At 36.5% G+C, this 16,664-nt stretch overlaps 4 protein-coding genes across 4 annotated transcripts; all 4 read right to left on the bottom strand.

The window, feature by feature from the left end:
* Window positions 1-272: 272 nt before the first annotated feature.
* LOC149625142 (sialin-like) lies at window positions 273-3,945 on the bottom strand. The gene is made up of 10 exons (XM_089851913.1): window positions 3,698-3,945; window positions 3,270-3,511; window positions 2,774-3,016; window positions 2,532-2,715; window positions 1,754-1,884; window positions 1,549-1,698; window positions 1,353-1,485; window positions 735-890; window positions 583-668; window positions 273-524 (listed from the first exon to the last, which is right to left on the bottom strand). The coding sequence occupies exons 1-10, from the start codon at window positions 3,777-3,779 to the stop codon at window positions 339-341; spliced, it is 1,593 nt and encodes a 530-aa protein (XP_089708039.1). The 5' UTR covers window positions 3,780-3,945; the 3' UTR covers window positions 273-338.
* A 453-nt stretch (window positions 3,946-4,398) lies between these two features.
* Window positions 4,399-6,790, bottom strand: LOC149625141 (uncharacterized). Its single transcript, XM_089851914.1, has 3 exons — window positions 6,496-6,790; window positions 5,453-5,998; window positions 4,399-5,202 (listed from the first exon to the last, which is right to left on the bottom strand). The coding sequence occupies exons 1-3, from the start codon at window positions 6,788-6,790 to the stop codon at window positions 4,886-4,888; spliced, it is 1,158 nt and encodes a 385-aa protein (XP_089708040.1). The 3' UTR covers window positions 4,399-4,885.
* A 717-nt stretch (window positions 6,791-7,507) lies between these two features.
* Window positions 7,508-9,286, bottom strand: LOC149625140 (uncharacterized). Its single transcript, XM_089851730.1, has 3 exons — window positions 8,824-9,286; window positions 8,120-8,664; window positions 7,508-8,063 (listed from the first exon to the last, which is right to left on the bottom strand). The coding sequence occupies exons 1-3, from the start codon at window positions 9,119-9,121 to the stop codon at window positions 7,791-7,793; spliced, it is 1,116 nt and encodes a 371-aa protein (XP_089707856.1). The 5' UTR covers window positions 9,122-9,286; the 3' UTR covers window positions 7,508-7,790.
* Window positions 9,287-9,435: 149 nt separating this feature from the next.
* LOC149625139 (sodium-coupled monocarboxylate transporter 1-like) lies at window positions 9,436-16,216 on the bottom strand. The gene is made up of 14 exons (XM_089851729.1): window positions 15,728-16,216; window positions 12,657-12,753; window positions 12,317-12,511; window positions 11,843-11,935; window positions 11,711-11,776; window positions 11,526-11,645; window positions 11,312-11,463; window positions 11,111-11,251; window positions 10,909-11,044; window positions 10,597-10,804; window positions 10,135-10,525; window positions 9,912-10,009; window positions 9,743-9,845; window positions 9,436-9,613 (listed from the first exon to the last, which is right to left on the bottom strand). Exons 2-14 carry the CDS (start codon window positions 12,720-12,722, stop codon window positions 9,532-9,534), a joined length of 1,851 nt encoding a protein of 616 aa, XP_089707855.1. The 5' UTR covers window positions 12,723-12,753; window positions 15,728-16,216; the 3' UTR covers window positions 9,436-9,531.
* Between the last annotated feature and the right edge of the window lie 448 nt (window positions 16,217-16,664).

The raw sequence follows: 16,664 nt of genomic DNA, 5'->3' as shown, positions 1-16,664 counted from the left end.
ATTAAATGCTTGGGGGCCTACTGCCCCGCGGTCCCTTCATTAATTAAAAACGTTCCAAGGTTAACCATTTTAAGTAGCCAATGTCCAGTTTTTTAATTAAAAGTGCTTGGACCCTGCTGGTCACATGTCTAGTTTAAAATAAGACATTTTGCTGCCTGCAACTCACTGTTTAAAGTAAGGTCCGCGATTTTGGACTTAAGATAGGATCTGTATTGTTTTCTGGTATATCAAGGTCACTCAAAATATAATATGAAATTAATTAACACATGACATTAAATATGATATTTTATTTTGAACATGATAAAATTACGATAATATAAAATTTAAATGAATTATTTTTATTGTACTGATTTCAAATCTATCTCTATTTTGGGTTCTTTCGAGTCGGTTTTGGTAGTTTCCGGGGGTGGTTCACCCCATGGTTGAAGTTTTGATGAACCAAACAGTAGGAAAAATACTATCCCTCCCGCGCATATTCCCCCAGAACTATAGAAAACGTAGCTCCATTGCGTTAAACTTTGATCCTACAAAAATTAAACTTAATTAATATAATTAACTTTTTTGATTAGGGGATTAAATTACATTTTCCTGCAATATTAAACCAACAGCTAAAGGCGCAAGAACACCTGTAGTCGCTGCAAACGTATTAATAATCCCAAAAATGGTTCCTGAAAATTAAAATTGGTCATTAGGAATCCATGTTTTAAATTACATCAGAAAACCACACTGTGTACCAGAATAGGCGGGTGCCATGTCAGTTGGTGCGGGATAATCTCCACCACAGTTGAAACCGGAAGTGAATAGTGCTACGCATAAGATCGTGATGACCACAGTAGTATCGCAACCAATTGAAGGTATAACCATCATTAATACGCCCATTCCAATTAAGGCTAAAGAGTTAATTAATGAATCATTAAGGGTAATTATAAATTCAATGTGAACACGTCACCACGGGCTTCGAAATAAGACAAGTCTACAAGTCCAAAAACCAGTTTATTAATTCGTTGGACCACTTTCTTAATTCAAATCCCGGGCCTCACTGGTCCCAATGACTACTTTAAAAATTCCTGCTTAAATGCATAGGGTAAGAGGAACTGGTCCATGGGACTAGGTTAATTATTCAAGACACCAGGGGTTACAAGTCTGGAGGACCAGTTTGGAAAAAAAATTTATTATTTCGAAGCCTGGTCACGTGGGACTAGATAGAATTCTGACCCCTCCCCCCTGTGTTTATGGTGTGATGGTTTATGTTTAGGTTAGGTTAGGTTCAATTTGGGTCAGGGTTACGTTTTCTAGCCTGATCCAGGACCATTTCAACCCCATAGGGAATATGAAATCGAATATGGTCTCACCAATGGACTCAAAGATTTTCCTTACAGGATCTGTTGTTAGCGAGGTTTTTTTGAGGATCATGTCGGCCAAGAACCCAGCTATGACACCACTAATGCTTTTGCAAATGTATAGCACGGCGTTTATAACTCCATTCTGATAACAAATAAAATTTTGATTAATTCGCAAGAGTTGGTTTATAAATAGAAAATATCTTACAGCTTCAACAGAAAAATTTAGAACCCCGTCCAGATAAGCTGGTATTCTAGTCAAAACCACGTGGTAAGCGTACGATGACGTCATTTTAGCGGTTGCCAATGCGTATACGGGAACGGAAAATAAGATTTGTTTCCAAGGTACTGGCGGGTTCTGAAGATAACATATTTATCATTTTTCGGTTTCGAAGTCAGGGTAGACTTTGTACTTTTTGGTTTGATTGCGAACTTCTGCCATCTTTCAACAGTAACAGTTCCTTTTGCGATATCCATGGATGATCTTCTGGCTTATCCTCCACAAAGACAAATAGAAATATGCAAAACAGGAATCCCACAGCACCTGAATCGTGATTGGACAACACATTTAAAGGTATTTGTTAATCCTTTGTTTTTGTATTTTGAAATTTGGCGCGCTTAAAGGGAGGGTGAAGTGGAAAATCAAGTGATTTTTTATCGATTCTTCTAATTATAAGACCAGTCTGCATAGTGAAACATTCAGGAAATATCTCCGAATGATTTTAAAATTCAAATTAGGTTCCGATTTTAAGAATAATTTGAAGTATCCCCCTCCGACCAATCGCGTAACGCCCTGCCTTTTCGTTAACAAAATTCTCGTGGCAAGCTCCATGTCTCGCGCCACGATTGTCTCATCGCGCGCAAATTTTTTCAAATCTCGCGATAAATTTCATTCGACACGGAACGTGCCACGAGAATTTTATTAATAAAAAGGCAGGGCGTTACGCGATTGGTCGGAGGGGATACTTCAAATTATTCTTAAAATCGGAACCTAATTTGAATTTTAAAATCATTCGGAGATATTTCCTGAATGTTTCACTATGCAGTCTGGTCTTATAATTAGAAGAAGAATAGATAAAAAATCACTTGATTTTCCACTTCACCCTCCTTTTAACGATTTTGTAATGTCACGTGATTACCGAATACTGAGCGTCGCACTTAAGAAGTAACGCGTTTTTTGACAAAACTTACCAAATAAATAGTACACCGAAGGCCAGCCACCGGCAAACCCATGGTCACATAAATATCCAGCAATAGGCATGGCTACGATGGTACCCACGTGATTTCCGGTTAAGATAATTGCCAAATGCGTCGACAATTCCCTTGTCGTGTACCAATATGGTACGAAAGAGTAAATCGCCGGGAAAGATACGCCCTAACCAATTGAAGACATCTGTCAAGCTTAAAGTATTACTCGACAAACAAGTACGTACTTGGAAAACACCAACTAGGATCCGCAAAGCTACAAGAGCAGCAACGTGCCAATTGGCCGCCAAGGGGGTCAATAACGTCAACAAGGACGACACTAGAATACCTCCGGTGTACACAATTTTTGGTCCGAATCGGTGAGCTAGTCTTCCACCTACCATCTGAGTTGATAAGTATCCGTAATAGAAACCTCCTAAAATGGTCCCTTGTTCAGCTTGGCTCCATTCAAAAGTACCACGCCTTCCCAACTGTAATTAATGCAACAATAAGATCGCGCATACCATTCCGTTGTTATACATTTTTGAATTGTCCGCGTTCTTCCATTTTTCCCTTAAAATCATAAGTTTATAAGTTATGTTCCATAAGTATGACGCTTCCTATACTTCGTAATGCTAGAGACGTTTCACCTACGTTACTTTAAGACAGGCTCTCAGTAACCAGTAATAAACTTATGGCACATATCTTATGAACTTATGATAAAAGCAGTTTTTGAAAACTTACAGGGATCTCTTCCGTTTCATTGTAATTCAGATTGAAGGTGGTATTTCGATTGACGTTTTCATCGATACAAGTATCAATTGAACTGGAAGAAGTATCGTTATATTTATCGAAATAATTCAAAGTAGTGTTTGGTTGTTTGATCATTGCAACAATGGTTATGTTCAGGTTGACCCTTAAGGCGTAAATAATAACAGATCCAAGGAAGAGCAGCCATGTCAGGATGTACCGGGCTTGGATCTTGCCTTGAAAATAATGTAAAGTTAACGAAATTAACCCTAAATCGCTTACTAAAAAGCATAGCGTCCTAGATGTAAGATTTTTGGGAAAACCCAAGGTTTTGTTAATTTGATTAGAATTAGGGTTAGGTTTAATTTACTTTGGTTAGGATATTTTCAAGGGGGTCAAGTTGGCTTGGTCAATTGACTTACTTTCCGAAGGGTCATCAACAAGATTCGATGTCGAGCTTTCAATTTGTGCAATTTGAACGACATTTTTCGACAACTTTACCATTTTTATAAATGTCTATTAATGAGTTTTTAAGTATCCACTTTATTGCATAGATAAACCTTTTTTTCGTACGTATGGTACGACCCTCGAGGTTTAAAGAGATAATTAAACGCACGGATGACACTCGTTATTCACATACTATAGAATTGTGCATTCCCAGTTATTGCTCGAGGTGAACAGTCTAGTTCTTTGCTTTTTGTCTTTCTTCGCCAAGCTTTCCTCAACAAGCTTAAGAAGTTTAGATTAAGTAAAGAATTTTTAGTACAGATTAAAATGTTCATAGTTCAGTTTAACCCATTGTTGTTTATTGAGGAGAGTACACAGAAGTCGTAGGAGGCTGTATTAAGGGCGAGAAAATGTAGTTCCAATGGACAATTTCGGAAATTACATACCCCAATTGCGGCCTCACCCGTCTGTATTGGTTTCTCTGTATATAATTTCCGAAATGGTCTATCTTAAATTGTGTTCTCATTAATTTTTCTAGCAATTTGGTTATTTGGATTAATTTAAGAACTGAGCACAAACACCGACCCCCTGATTTATGTATCCCTTTAGTACCGAAGTAATTAAGAACACGTTATCAAAGTCCAAAATGTTCTTCAGATAAGGTATACGTTTTTATTTGAGTTTCTTTATTGAAATGGGATTAATAAATTAACAAGTTATAACCGGAGAGATACGAGTTTTCTTCACTTAAGATTACTTTAAAGGGAGAGTGAAAAGGAAAATCAGATGATTTTTATTTGACCCCACTGATAAAAATACATATCTTACATATATCTATTTTCCTACCATTATGTTTCGCAGTAAAATCGTATAAACATACTAGATTTTCCAGTTCATCCTCCCTTTACAGTACTTTCAATGTCTCCGTTTTGAAAGAGTAATTTCGATAAATTTACAAAACATACACCGGTACATAAATTGTATAATATTTTTGCTTAAACCGAGGGGTTAGCCACTCTCGGATTCCCTGTAAACACGTAATTCTTCAGAACAGGTACAATTAACATTTTTTTCAGAGTGACTAACCCCTCGACGGAAGCTAGAGAGTGCGAGAGCACGTGAGTATAAAGTTTATTCATTAGAAGTTCATAACCTCGAAGTATCTACTTGCAACCGCAAGATTGTACCACCATATTAGGATACTGTCTTAAAACGACGTTATTATTGTGGTCTAAATACAACATAGTAATTGAGGTTAACTTATCAGGAACGCAAGTCGCGGGAGGGATTTTAGGTCGATGCGTATTGACCAATGCTTGAATAATGGCGTGATTGGAGCCGTTTAATTGGCCCGTTGCTGAGAATGGGCAAGTTCCTTGGCAGTAATTGGCTCGGTAACCGTCCGGTGATACGATCCAACTATCCCATCCTATTTCTTCGAAATCAACGTAAAGAGATTTTTTCTTGCAGTGTCTTTTACCTGGAATGGGAAGTGTCATATTTATAGACTCTTTTCAAAATAGGGGGGGGCAGTATCGTCTGCTTAAATTAGGGTTAAGACGGAACATTGATAGGTATGACGTTAGATAGGGCTTCAAAGTAACCAATCCACCACCAAGTTTGACCCGTATTGCTTGAAGCCATGTCTTAATTTAAGTCTTTGTTGTTATACACATACCCATCAATATTCGGTCTTAAGAACAACATTACGTTACTTATTTGGAACATACCACTTTTGTTTTTATTCGCATGTCTACGAGTGATTACTCTTTTCTTCGTTTTCAAAATGGCGTCCGAATTCTTTCCACATTTCCTTTGAAGTACTTCCGCTTCCTGATTCATGTACAACATGACGTAAATGTTCTTGCCTCGCGGATAAGGTTCAATGTCACTTGGATGATTTAGAAATATAGCAAAAGTCATGGGCCTTTGTTTTTCATGACTATATTGGGCGATTTGAGTTATATTCCATGTTAATTCAACCTCGCTTCCTGTTGGACTGTCAAAAACGCCATCACTTGGTTCGTTCGTAAATGGATTTAGTATTCGGGACCCGTTATATATTGGGGTCATCACGGAATTGTAGATGAGGTCACGAGGTAGGTGAAAATCAAATATGTCTTCGTATTTGATGAAGATATTTTCTTGTTTGACCGATTGGTGACTGAATTCAACGCGAAGTTCAGCGCGGTTTATGTTAGTTATTAGTTGACCGGTAGAGCTTTCAGTTGGGATTTCAAATTCGACTCTAAATTGATCGCCTCCTGATTTGAATTCTGAAATCAGAATGGAGATCAAGACTTGGAGGAGGGTACCATACTGGGAATACACTAAAACCAGGGATAGATTTAATTTTCGAAGTAGGAATGGAGAACAGAGTAAACTGGGCGTGCGTCAAAGTCCCGGACCCCCTTCCACGGGACGGAGGGGTATGAAAGAAGAAGCGGGTCATAGCGACAGAGGTAAAAAGGAATTACGTATTTTTCGCCGTTCCCGTCAGCAACGTCATCAAAACGTAGTTTAAGTGAGCCAATAAGATAATTTAAACTTTTCGTTACGTGTTGGAGGAAGGGGCTCTATACTGGGCTATGAGTCGGACTGAAGTAAATACTAACCGTTCTCCATTCCTACTTCTAAAATTAAATCTATCCCTGCTTAAACTAACTATAGGCTTTCGTTAACCTCGCCAGTGTGTCTATAGCTCTCTTTCTAATTTATTAAATCTGAGTACCGTGAAATGAAGATTTCTGTATAAAATAAATATAATTCTTACCATACGGTGATATCTTCAAGACGACTTGATCATTGCATTGATTTCTCTTCATTTCCTCATAAAGTTGGAACATAATTGGAGGTATCAAAATATCCTCTTTCGTGGCATCGGGAATAGTTTCAATTTGCATGTATTTCATTGTCATGGCTTGAATTTGAGTTGTACTTAATTCCTCGTGGTAGCTCAAGGACTCTATTGAATCTTGCCATATATTGGTATGATGAAGGCACGTTGTTAAAACCGCAAAATTGAAGAAGACAAAACGCAAGAACCACGCGGAATGCATCGCGTTCATCAAATGAAACTTATGTGTTGGTAATACTTGGACTATTGTTTTATAGCGGGTACAATAGGATATGGTATTGTTTCTTGTTAATTATCGTTAGGTTTCCGATGAATTTAGGTGGATATGGCTTGTTTCCGTGGAGAAAGTGATACTTCTTGTTTTAGTAATATAACAAAAATAAGTATGAAATGAACTGATTGAGATACGTTCATGACACGTGAGTTTCCTACTATAATATAACTGATGTCCGTCAACACTACTTGTTAAATAATTATTATTTTTCAATAAAAACTAGCTTAAAATAGAAGAGATCAATCATTCCTTAGATATCTGATATGGGAACACTATAGACTTTGCATGGAAAACTTTATTTGAAGGTAACAGGGTGTTTCTGTTAAGTCTGACATAACCTTATTATGGTCATATGTGTTCTTCAATAGTATAAAAGGAAAGTAAGAGAGGCGTAGAAAAGTGAAATCAACAATGATTAAGCGTGGAGTTGCCATAATGTACCATTTTTATTAAAAAAACTGACTGAATCAACGCTCAGTCCGAAAATCAAATAAAATATTCTTTTTAACTTGCAAGAACTTTGGTTTGTGGTTTTAAGTAGTTAAGCTTAATACGAATAATTATTTTAATTAATTATTATAATACTTATCATTCACGCGTTGTTTTCGGGCATCGTGAACTTCATTTTAAGTTTCAACCTGAAATAATTAGGCTTAAGAACTTTGAGGGTCCAGGAACGAGCTATCATTACTTGATGTAAACAAGTAAACACCAATTTTCGTTACAAATATGTTTTATTTGATAAAAATACAGCCATCCACAGTAGATCAACACCATAGCAATTAAAATTGAATAAAATATTTAGTTAATAGGCTTAAATTTAAATAGAATTAAATATAAATAACATCATTTTAGTTTACATGAAGATTAAAATACATTTAGATATAAATTAAGTTAACCGGTAAATGATAAGTTAGGCTTAAAGTTAATGTTTTCGTTATTTGCAACCGCACGACTCAACGACCATATCCGAGTATTGCCGCAAAACCAGGTTATTGTCGTGGTCAAAGTACAACATGGTGATACTACTGAGATTGTCGGGTGCGCATGAAGCTTCGGGTATGCGTGGTCTGTGACTGTTCATCAAGGATTGAATGATGGCGTGATTGGATCCGTTTAAGTGACCAGTGTCCGTGAAGGGACATTTTCCTTCGCAGTAAAATGCTTTGTAGCCTGGAGGTGAAACTATCCAAGTGTGCCATCCAATTTCCTACAAAAACGAAAGATCTTTAGGCCTAGAAATTCAAAGTCAATTTGGAAACTCACCTCAAAGTCCACGTGCATTCCTTTGCGCCTGCAAAGCTGCTCCGTCTCATTCGTTTCTTTGTTCTTGCGTTTCGCGGCTCTTCTACGACCGAAACCTTTTATTTCAAGTACTTGATAATAGGAATCACGTGGTTTGCATTCCATTTTGGTTTTCAGGTACAACATCAAATAGACGTACTTAACCACCGGAAGTGGTTCAATGTCTACAGGGTAGTTAAAGGATGCCACGAATACCATTCTTTCACGTTTTCTATAACTGTACTGAGCTATTTCCGTAACGTTCCAAGTCATTTCGGTTGTTTGAATAGAGTTATCATTACTATTGGAACCGTTTAAAACTGGACCAGATGGTGAGAGGTCCTTGGGGTCATTTGGAAAGTTGAATAGGTCCTCGAATTGCAAATGGACGTCAAGTACTTGAGACACGGTTTCCGTGAATACCATACGTAATTCGGATTTGACGATATTTTTAATTTTGAAGCCTAATGAAGATTCCGACGGCATTTCAAAGTCCAAGAAGCATTGGTCACCTCTGAGGTCAAAAACTAAAACAGTATTGTCATTAGCAAGGTACCTTTATGGGATAAATCTGCAACCTGACCCTCCAATAGATTCATGGTGTGATAATTCAGGTAAGGTTCAGGGTTGATTTTAGGTTAGGTTTAAATTATCAAATTAAACATAAATTTTCTATTTTTATCTACCTCTTGGAACTAGTTTGATGACCATATTATCATTGCACTGCTCCTTGTTCATGTTTTTGTATAATTCATACATGACCGGTGGTATGTAATGATCCTCCATTTTTACCACTGGGACAGTGTTGAGTTTCATGTCCTTCATGGCTTTAGCACGGACCAGGTCAGGTCCGTATGACCATTCGTCAAAATCCGAACTTACGGAGTCTTCATAAATGTTGTTGAAGTCGCGATACCGTCCGCTGGCTAAAGTTAAAGACTCCAAACATATCAATGTTAAAATAGTTACGTAAACAACGCACATGATTGACGAACGACAGCTCCTCGCGCTAGGAATTTATTAAAGAACAGAAAAATGCTTTTGTACTCAGCTGTAGAGCGCTTTCCTTTGAAGGGGAAATTGTTCTTGAGGAAACGATAATTTCTCTCTCCTCATATTTCCATTTCCAGTTTAATGGCGGCCCCGACAACATTTTGAGGGATTCTGCGCTAACCGAAAGCCGTAGCTCTATCATAACATAACACTGGTAACGCGTAATCGGTGTCTGAGAGTTGGTAGTCCCTCTGTTTATTTACGATATCGTATTTTGAAAATAAGAAATTTATTCATTTCGAGAAAGTGTACATAATTTTAGTAATAGATTTCCAGCATCTGTAGGAATTAAATAAGCAAGTTCTCAGCAGAATGAAAGCAGCCTAGCAATTATACAACAACTATAGTTTAACTGGCAAATTTTTTAGCTGTATATCCTTTTCAGTTCCATTGGCCACTTCTCCGCTAACAGTCTTAATTTTTCTGTGAAAGAAATGTACATCAATTATACCAAAAAAACAACCCTATACTATTCTACTAGATCTTTAAACGTTGTAGTATAGATCTTTAAACTACTTGGCTGCCATCTTTAAAAATGGCAACTTAACTCACTGTATGGTTTGTTCTTTCGACGTTTCTTCATTCGATTTAATGCGCATGTGTTTGGGAACCACGAGTTGATTCAGTAACCGGACATCGGGATATTCTTTATTCCCTGAGTAGTGCAAAAATAGTGTTATTTAAGTCTAATACTAGCCAAGGCTTAACTATATTTACTTACCCCATATTAAACTAAAAAGCAGACCTAAGACTAGGGTCATGCCAACCCCAATAGCTCCGAACCACATAAAACTGATCTTGTATAACGGAAATACATCCCTGTGATGAAAATTTGAAATCAGTGAACTATTTTCGACTCAAGGTCAAGACGAATCGAGAGACTGATCATTTTAGTTGTCCTGAAACTACTAAAAGTGATCAGCACCTCGAGATAGACGTCTTACTTGTTGGGATGTAGATCAACAAATGCTGTTTCATTGAAATTAACAGCCGGGGTTGTGAAATACTGTTCATGATCTTCAGGACTGATCTTGGTACCATTTAAAAAGAAGGTTTCGTTAAACGCGGGGCATCCTTCGGTGGTTGTAGGCAAGTGTTTTGATGTTAGAGGGTTCATTTGACTTCCAATAGCCAACCAGGTCATGAAGACGATGGTAATGATCATGGCCATCTTGCAGACCTTTGCGTTTGTCCTCGGGGCAAACATACCTAACATCATAACCCCGCATAATGGTCCAGATGAGGCAGCAACCACGGAACTGTAAGTCTTTATAGCCCCTCCCAAAAAGGGTATACCAAAACTGATTAGAATGGCCATTATCCCGTAAAATGCAGCTGAAATTATAAATAAAGACAAGGGTGTATTAGATATTTGAATTTCGGTCAATCTGATCATGATAACGTACTTAAAACTTTGCAAATAAAAATGTTTCGTTTCTCCGTCTTGGTCAAGTTAGGGAAGAATGGTTTGAGATAATCCTCCAAGGTCAAAGCGGCGAAGGCGTTGATGTAAGACGAGAAAGTACTTAAGGAACCACTAATTATTCCAGACAAGGCCAGACCAGCCAACCCTGGAACACCTTTTAACATAACCCCAATTGCGTAGACCAAAATCTGCAAGAAAGGCGGGAAATTTTGGTGTTCACTAATCACGTGATATTTTTAAAGCGCACGGAATCTTAAAATTCAAACTAGGCTTAAAAAATGTTTATTCCTACCTGATCGGAAGATTTGACCCCCGTTCTAGGGTCAGACAAGGGGTCACAGTCCTTGAACTTTGAATAAATAGCGAATCCACTGAATATCAGTAGGACCTTGTAGAAGAGCATCATAACGGTACTGATGTACACGGACCTGGCATACAAAATTTCAACAATGTTAGAAAAAATATGGTTATGATTTACTAAAAGTTAATTTTACCTTTGAGCTGCCTTGGCGTCCCTTACGCTCAATAACCTTTGAACTCCAGCTTGATTGGTGCTGTAGTTCTTAGCGGACAGCAAGAAACCGGAAGTGCATAGAGCCCAAACGGAATAACGCGTATCTTCGTTCTCATGCCAACTGTAATCGATGTATTAGATTCTGGGAGTGATTAGCCCGTCGAACATAGTTAAAAATTACTCGAAATGCAGTCTTCCTCCTTCGTAATTTTGAATGCAAGTTTCAACTATTCCACCGGCGTCCCAAATACCCACACACATGATCAAACCAAAACACGTGAACATGAGAAGCGTTTGTAGAACATCAGTCCATATAACAGCCGCGTATCCACCCTATAAACATTATAGTATCCCTTTAGAATATTTCCTTCCATTATCCCTTTATTATGACGTACCAGAACACAGTAAAACACGCAAACAGCTCCCGTGACCGTACTGGTCAGCGTGTAAGGAATACCGGTTACTGTGGTCAAGGATAAAGCAGGAATGTACAGGACAACGCCCAAATAGAAAGCCTTCGTGTAATTTATATGATTATTAAATTAAACTAAACTGTCTAATTAAGTTAAGGGGTACTTACATTACCCGCTAAGTAAATTACTGAAAATAAAAGACGCATGGAACGATCGTATCTCAATTCCAAATACTGTAAAATATTGAATGAAAATTTAGCGGAAGTTCTTGGGGGGGGGGAACATCGACGTATACTGACCTCGTACACACTGACATATTCCATTTGATGAAATACAGGAACTATGAATATTGCAACTGCAATTTTGCCAATTGCACTTGCTAGTGTAGAAAACTAAATAATTTTAAGTACAATATTAAATTTCTGGCAATAAACTTTCGTGAAACAGGGATAGATTTAATTTTAAAAGTAGGAATGGGGAACAGAGTAATCTGGGCGTGCGTCAAAGTCCCGGACCCCCTTCCCCGGGAAGGGGGGTATGAAAGAAAAGGCGGGTAATTAAAGTAAAGTAATTACGTATTTTTCGCCGTTCCCGTCAGCGACGTCATCAAAACGTAGTTTAAGTGAGCCAATAAGATAATTTAAACTTTTCGTTACGTGTTGGAGGGAGGGGCTCTATACTGGGCTATGAGTCGGACTGAAGTAAATACTAACCATTCTCCATTCCTACTTCTAAAATTAAATCTATCCCTGGTAAAATTAATAAATAAGTACTTGATACTGAGCTCCGTACAGGTACATCTCTCCAATACCACCCGCCATACTAATGGCCGACATTATAGTGGCCATTATGGAAAATGACACTGGAATAACGGCCATCCTACGATTGGCTAGTAAGTAATTCACCACCGTGTCTTCGGGGGCACCTTTTTTCTTTCGACCAGTGACGACACCAATACCGGCGCATACCTTGAAAAGAAATGTGTACTGTCAATAGCCCTTTAGTCACGTGACAATGTTCAAGCCCTCGGATTTTCAAAAATTCAAAAAAACAAAGGCTTAACAAGTTTCTAATTTTAGCATTTTTTATTGGTTGAAATCTTTCTATAAATACCATCATGGTCGCTCCGAATATGACGTAATCCCATATGGTCATATAAGCGGTTCCATCGTTGGACATTTTTAATTTCAACGTGACGTCACTTCAGTATCTGAGTTAAAGAAAAATATGAAATATATTCACCAATTTTTAAATTAATTGAGAAATCAAATATAGACACAGATATGAGATGATATAAATAGTGTCCAATTACTGCAGACCACAAACGGGTTAATGACTTCTAGTCTATGTCTATATAAGTCAAAGTCCTGACCGACTGATTGACTGACAGACTGACTGATAATCAACGCCCAGCCCAAACCGCTTGCCCTAGAAGGCTTAAAATTTGCAGGAACGTTACTCATAAGTAGTAGGCGCGTACTAAGAAAGAATTTTTCCAATCCGCCGCCATCTTAATAAATGGCGCCCAGAAATGTAAAAAATCTTCTCTATGCAACAAAGTTCGCGCGTTTCAACCGATTTCACAAATATTTATTACACTGGTTTTCATTAACTATATAAACGGGCTGAATGGTCTTTTGGGTTCGATTTGTTGCCATCTTTTTAAATGGCGGCTAGAAATTTAAAAACCCTTCTCTATGGAATAATGTCCGCGTGAAAAGTAATAAAAAATGTCCCGACGGACTGACGGGCAACGCCGAGTGCCTTCGCTCCTAGGGTGCTACAAAAATATTAGTCGCATCTGTAAAATCTACCCATTCTTTATATCATTTTGATGGAAGTTCTTATTACACGCGAGCGACGCCGCGGGTAACAGCTAGTATAAGATAATCATACATTAACTATCTTAAAATGTATTAGGCTAATACTAACATCGAATTAAATATAGAAAAATTGGTTTAAGAACTTAACGTCACGTGATTCCGAATCTAATATCACGTGATTTGGTAATCTAAGTAATCAATAGCTCCCGTTGCATTAGTTATAATTAGAGATGGCCGATACCAGGCTTAACCCGATACCGATACCGATATTTACTCGCTATTATCCAAAATCCGATACTTCAACCGATGCCGATATTTTTAGTAGTACAGTGCCATTTATATTTGTATTAAAAATACTAGGAAATAATTATAGAATAATTTCATGAATTATACTACCAAGTACAATGTTTAGAGCTACTTCCAAAATAATATCACGGCTTATTGAATTTGAAATTCATAGAAATTAGATATTATCACCATCAATACATTACTGAAAGATTTAAGAATGTCATGTAGCGCTATATAACGCATTTTAAACGAGTATCGGTTTAGTATCATATTAAACCAACCGATCCGATCGGGAAACGCCGAGTATCGGTTCATCCCTAGAACTTATAATGCAATTTAAATTAACTCACCTAATTGTTGATTAAACTTAGTTCTTTGCAATATTTTTAGGGTGCTAGCTTATAACATTTCGGAGGTTAGCCTTATTGGTTCTACAGAAGTTAAATACTGAACTTAAACCAGTGATTTGTAAAATTCTTTGTTCTTATCTTCAATCGCAAAGTATTTTTTGGTGGATTTAAAATTTGGTGTTACTTAAAGTGTCAAATATCGCGTTTATTTATAAGATATTTCCTATAACTATCACTCTATCATTAACTAATTAATAAGATAATTCCGCATTTAATAGGGTATCAATTACAAATTTAAAGTGATAATGTAATGTCAAAGGCCACACGCAGCGCGGTTCATTCTCAATGCGCATGCAGTTTCTGAAATTGCGTTTCGATCGGTTAGTTTAGGTTAGGTTAGGGCGAGTGAAGGGTAAAGGAGCAGCATTGCTTACACTATCCCTTTAAGGTCATTTCGAACTGGAACGACCTTAACGATAATACGAATTTTAACGAAAAATGGTTTCAAATCGCCTTAAAATTAACATCTGAGAACACATTTAAGTGAATATGGAAGATTTAACTGGATGACTTGACTTCATTATCTGGGATGTTTAACGAGTTATAACTGGTTTATACGCAATCAATTTAGGCAAGCATCTTTTCCTGTTAGAGTTTTTTCTCGGAAAATAATCTTATGTTGAGGTAACTTTGCGTAATCTCGCGTAATTTAGCAACGTTTATATCTTTTTTTTTATTTTAATTATATTCGGAATTCCTCTAATTTCTATAATTTATGAGCGGTTTAAACAAAAAGAAAATTAATTTTTAAAATGTTCTCAAATTTACCGAATTTATAAAGTTATATTTCCTTTAAGTTACAAACTCTGTAACCTTTAAGCTGTTTAGAACATACGTAAAGCAATGCTAGTGTTTTCCTCAAATTGAAAACCAAATTTATAAATTTTTCCCAATTTAAAACCAAATTTATCAATTTTCTCAAATTTGACACTTTCTCAAATTTGTCAATTTTCTCAAAGTTAAAACCAAATTTTGTCAATTTTTTCAAAGCTAAAACCAAATTTTGTCAATTTTCCGAAATTTAAAACTGATTTTCTAAATTTTTTCAAATTTTAAACCGAATTTACAATTTTTTTTCAAATTTTATAACCAAGTTTATCAATTTTCTCAAAATTAAAACCAAATTTATCAATTTTCTCAAATTTCAACCCTAATTTAATGATTCTCACAAATTTAAAAACAAATTTATCAATTTTCTCAAAATTAAAACCAAATTTATCAATTTTCTCAAAATTAAAACCAAATTTATCAATTTTCTCAAATTTCAACCCTAATTTAATGATTCTCACAAATTTAAAAACAAATTTATCAATTTCCTCAAATATAAAATTAAATTTATAAACTTTCTCAAATTAAACTTCTTTGTGAGATAATATTCCCTTTAATTCATGGCCTGTATCGATAATCTATGCGCGGTTTACAATTGGGGATAATCACTAATCAATGTACCGTACACCAAATGACTGTCACCCTCGTCTATTAATAAAACAGCGATATCAAATACGGACACGCTAAAATTTTCTCAATTAAAAATCTTAGGCGTAGGCCTAACTCATTTAAAATTTCACATTAATTTTAATTCATCGACTACAAATAATTGTCGCGGCGCCCGAAATAAAACGAATAAATTTAAAATTCATAAACATATTAAAATAAACCTTACCTCAGAATTGAAACGTTAACTCCTTAAATTGATTATTGAAGTTCGAATCTTTCTTCGGAATCCTTGCCAAAAACTAAACATCCAAATATTCCTTAAAAGTAACTGAACAACACCTAAGTTACGAATTGTTTGCGTGAAAACTTTCCAAAAATTCCTTCGTCAACGGGATTGCTATAATATATAGTTGAAGGATATGGTTGGTCGAATCTATTTTCTAAACAGTGAAGGACACACACAAACTTCTTCGTCAGGTTTAATTGACTGGTTATTTAAAACTTGAATAACATTAAATTTGAAAAAAGAAAAATAAGAAACAAGGCATTTTTCTTAATGTACTTGTAAACGTATTAACCGTTTTGAATTTTAAGCAAAAACTGAGATATTCTTCCAAAGACAAGTTAAGAAAATATGATAGCTTCACAAAATTTAAAAAGAAAGAAAAAAAAAATTGTTTTCGCCTCTAGCTTCTCGAACTAGTTTATCTGTAATGTAAACTTACATACAAGTTAATTCTGGGGCAAAAAGAGTTAAAATAAAGGGGACGGATACTTATCATTCAAATATATACAAAGTCGGGGCATGGATAAAGAATGCGCGTGAGGAAATTTGTTTTCACGCTAAAGGATAAGCAACCCCCTATCTTATTGTGTTACAGCTTACCTGACCTGGCTTTGCGCGTGCTGACAACTGATGTTGTAACGGAGTATATACAGAATAAGCTATCGTCCGAGATAGGAAGTTGCCTATCCTGTAGAGTGAAAACAAATTTCCTCACGAGCATTCTTTATCCATGGTCGGGGGGAGGGGATGGGGCTGTAAAGAAGGCATTGGCAGGCGTGTAAAATGTTTTTGAAATACGCCATAGACACGTGACTAAGTAAAGGCGTGGTAGAAAGAAACCTATTTCGAAAAGTACGACCAACTCGCACTGCCTCTA

Source organism: Phalangium opilio, unplaced genomic scaffold (assembly GCF_054372755.1).
Source record: "Phalangium opilio isolate 3A_F unplaced genomic scaffold, DU_Popi_V2 ptg000105l_1, whole genome shotgun sequence".
NCBI lineage: Eukaryota > Metazoa > Arthropoda > Arachnida > Opiliones > Phalangiidae > Phalangium > Phalangium opilio.
The sequence above is the reverse complement of the archived record's forward strand: the minus strand, read 5'-3'. Positions and strand labels throughout refer to the sequence as shown.